We start from the raw sequence: 3,451 nt of genomic DNA on the forward strand, positions 1-3,451 counted from the left end.
ATCAATCTGTAATAAAAGACGTGAGGAAATTCTGTCTTTTTTAAAGACAAAAATTTTTGAGGCGAAATACCCAAAAAGAAGTTTGTAAAAATACCAGTATATTTTAGTATATTAATTAAGTAAATTTATTTACTTTAAAAAATATTTTACGTCTGGAAAGTTTGAACTCTCAACAAGGAAACCTGAAGGAGACTAGGCGCTTTTGGAATGTGAACATATAGAAGTTAATAAGGATGCAAACGAACAAGTTTGCGAAACACGAACAGAGAAGTGCAAGATTTCTTTACTGTCAAAAAATAGAAAAAGTTTTAATATTTGGCACAGATCTGTCGCAATTTCTTATATGACATTCTGCAGCTACTCATGCTAGGAAAAAGCACGGGTTCTAAAAATGTCCACGGCGTAGGATCACATGACTACCCAATCTACAAGAATTTCTTGATTTGCCATTTAAGAAACTATTTCTCACAGCTGTATCAAATATTAGAGTAACCGTACTGATCAGCCACCTCCACTGGGACGTTGACTCCAAGACGAAGAGGATTTTCGAAATAAATCGACCGGTTGGTCTTTTGGACATACAAAAATGGAGAAAACATTGCATATAAGTCTATCTATAAATCCCTGGTTTACTAAAACTCTTTCGTTGAGTTTGGTTCACCTTGTTACTTCTTTTAATATTGAAATGTTTACTCTTCTTCAATCACTGATTATTTGTATTTACTATTAGAGAAATGTACGTATTTGATAAGAATAAAAGTTTGGTTTTACTTACGAGTTGTTTCTAGAGGTGGCTCAATTGAGCTTTCATAATATCTACTATCATAAAAGCTGTCTCTGGATAAAGAGGGTGGAGCCCCAGTCGTAGGAGGCCACTCCTGCTGATGACTTTTACTACGTTTGTCTATTAGCTCCACAGTTACTTGGGCAGTGTAGTAGTAAACATTATATATATTAGTTAAACATTGCACTCTCATACGTTTATTCTGGAATGCCTTTTTGGGTAGATGATGTCGAATGCTCGATGTAACTCTAAAATATAACAAAATTGTGCGATATTAAAAATGCCTTACTAGTTGGGGAATTAAATTTAAAACATTACCGACATTTTCTGTAGCCCTACGTTGAACATATAGTACCTACAACAAAAATGGACTTACGTGACGGAGTTATCAGTTTTGTCTATACTGCGGCTCAATATTTGCTGTTTTTTACTTTGATGTCCATTAATATACCAAGTAATATTTGCCGCTGGATACGAGTGTTCTGAGGTACAATTAGCTCGAAATATTTCATCTTCCAGCGAGTATCTCTTTTTAATACCAGTTATATAGGGTGCAGTCCTTGGGACCTCTACCACCTTAAAAAAACGAATCTTATATCTGAAGAAAGTCACTTAGATATTTTCAACCGGTGAGCCATCATTTTGTCAATTTAAGATAAGTCTCGGTATCAACACCTTTTTGCGTGAATCACATTGATGACAAGTGGCTTGAAAAAATCTGGACAAATAGTATTTCTGAATTCAGTGGGTCTTTAGAACTATTTAACAGTAACAGTTTAGAGTAACGATTTAAAATTGTTAATTAGTTATTTAGAGTAACAGAATAAACGGTTCTGCGACTTAGAACGAGTTGTTGAAAGCCTCAATATCCGATGATATTCGAAAGAATCCGCAGATGTTTTGTAAGTTCGCAGAAACTTCTCGTATTGTCTGCTTCTTTATCATCGTCATGATCGAAATCTGCATCTTAGAGGAAGGACTGGATAGCGCAAGTCTTAGAGCAAGCTTTTTTGGAATGTCGTTCCTATCTTTCATATGTTTTTGGAGCATATTGATACCGTTACGATATCTTCTTATTCTTCTTCTTAAGGTGCCTTATCCCTAAGAACGTTGGCCATTACATTTTGCCATTTAATCTTAATTGAATCAGCTCCAAATAAGGCAATGGATGTCATATTTGTCCATAGCATGGCAGGTTCTTAAGCCAAGAGTTGCGGCTTGATGGCGGGGATGATTAGTATTATGATTAGTCGGAGCAACTTATTTTTGGCTTCTCATAATATGGCCAAAGTATTGTCTAAAGTTAAAAGTAAAAACATATTCTTCTTGCACCGATTGTTAGTATTCATTGTCACCATATGCTAGTATTTTTCGAAGTTTAACGCAGGAAACGCTTCTGAGTATCTTAATAACACTGTTTTTCAGTAACTTTGGTGCTTTCAGCATGAAGCTTACGTAAAGCTGTTAAACCAAGTGAAAATACAAAAACTTCTTATGCTCCAAACAGTCAACAAAAAAATGGAAATGAAAATTGTTGAAGTACGTATCAGCCGAGCTCTTAATTACAAACCCGTGAAAGTTTCGCACAGTATTTTTCAAAAACCAAGAATTATCACCAGTACAACCAGTAGCCAAGTACAGGGCGTACGCCGTTTACCGTTAGTAATGAAGCAGGTGAATTAAATTTTCTAATGAATTTAGAAGAATTTTCAGAGGAATTCCGGCAATTTCGTGGCTTATTCTATCATGCAACTCTTCAATATTTTGTTGCCTATTTTTGTGAACCGCATTTTTAACATCGCCCCACAGAAAAACAGGCAAGTGGGGTCAAATCGGGAGACTGAGCAGGCCATTCAATTTTCCCTTGCGACCGATGCTTTTCTCAGAAAACGTTCCATGGAGATATTCATTTGTTTGTACTATGCGTCTAAAATCCCATATCCTATAATCATTAATATTTCTTTGTTGAATTAAAGCAGATTAATAGCCCAGATTAAATATGTTACTTTAGTTTCACCCGTAAATAGTTAAAGCGTGTCCAAATTTGTCATATGCTTATTTAGGGGTCAACTTGTCGAAAACGCTTAAATATCGGTATGTGATATGTTAAAAAAATAAATACTTGCTTCAGCCAAAAACTAGTGTAACGGCTTATTTTAGCTTCTTTTCAATCTCTAATAAAGTGCACTTATATACCCACTAAAACTCCCTTTAATTCAGGTTTGTTAAGTCACCTGAAGTTCGGCGGTCTGCATAAGTGTATAAAAGCTGGGCATTTCAGCCGTAACTTCGCAGCTAAAAGGACCACTGATTTCCCTGGGAACATTTTCTAAAACGATCTTGGTTGGCTGCGATTCCTTAGATTTTACGTGAATTCCTTCTACAGGAAATATTTTTACAGACTCTTTGTCCTTTGGCGTAAAGCGGAAAAACTCCCATTCCCCTCGATACCTAAAATCGAAATAAAACAATAAAATATTTTATTTAACATATAAAAATTATCATTTAACATTTGTCATACATTTTTATAACATTAATGTTTCATAAAATAACATCATAATAATAAATTTACATTGTATGTACTTTCCTGACTGTGTTTCAATTCCAAAATTAAAATCAAATCCTGGGTTCTTCAGTCATTTATTGTTCATTTATCAATTTAAAAAA

The 3,451-nt window shown here is 34.6% G+C and overlaps 1 protein-coding gene across 1 annotated transcript in view; it reads right to left on the reverse strand.

The window, feature by feature from the left end:
• The window catches only part of LOC109539032, a 20,964-nt gene that overhangs the window by 1,518 nt on the left and 15,995 nt on the right, over window positions 1-3,451 (reverse strand). Inside the window, exons 3-5 of the mRNA XM_019906543.2 lie at window positions 3,019-3,235; window positions 1,161-1,360; window positions 776-1,032 (exon numbers count right to left, since the gene is read on the reverse strand). Of these exons, the coding sequence (XP_019762102.1) occupies window positions 776-1,032; window positions 1,161-1,360; window positions 3,019-3,235 (674 nt within the window). The remainder of the gene's footprint in view (window positions 1-775; window positions 1,033-1,160; window positions 1,361-3,018; window positions 3,236-3,451) is intronic.

This window comes from Dendroctonus ponderosae, unplaced genomic scaffold, assembly GCF_020466585.1.
Source record: "Dendroctonus ponderosae isolate FM_Combo_2020 unplaced genomic scaffold, Dpon_F_20191213v2 Dpon_F_20191213_3, whole genome shotgun sequence".
In the NCBI taxonomy this organism is placed as follows: Eukaryota; Metazoa; Arthropoda; class Insecta; order Coleoptera; family Curculionidae; genus Dendroctonus; species Dendroctonus ponderosae.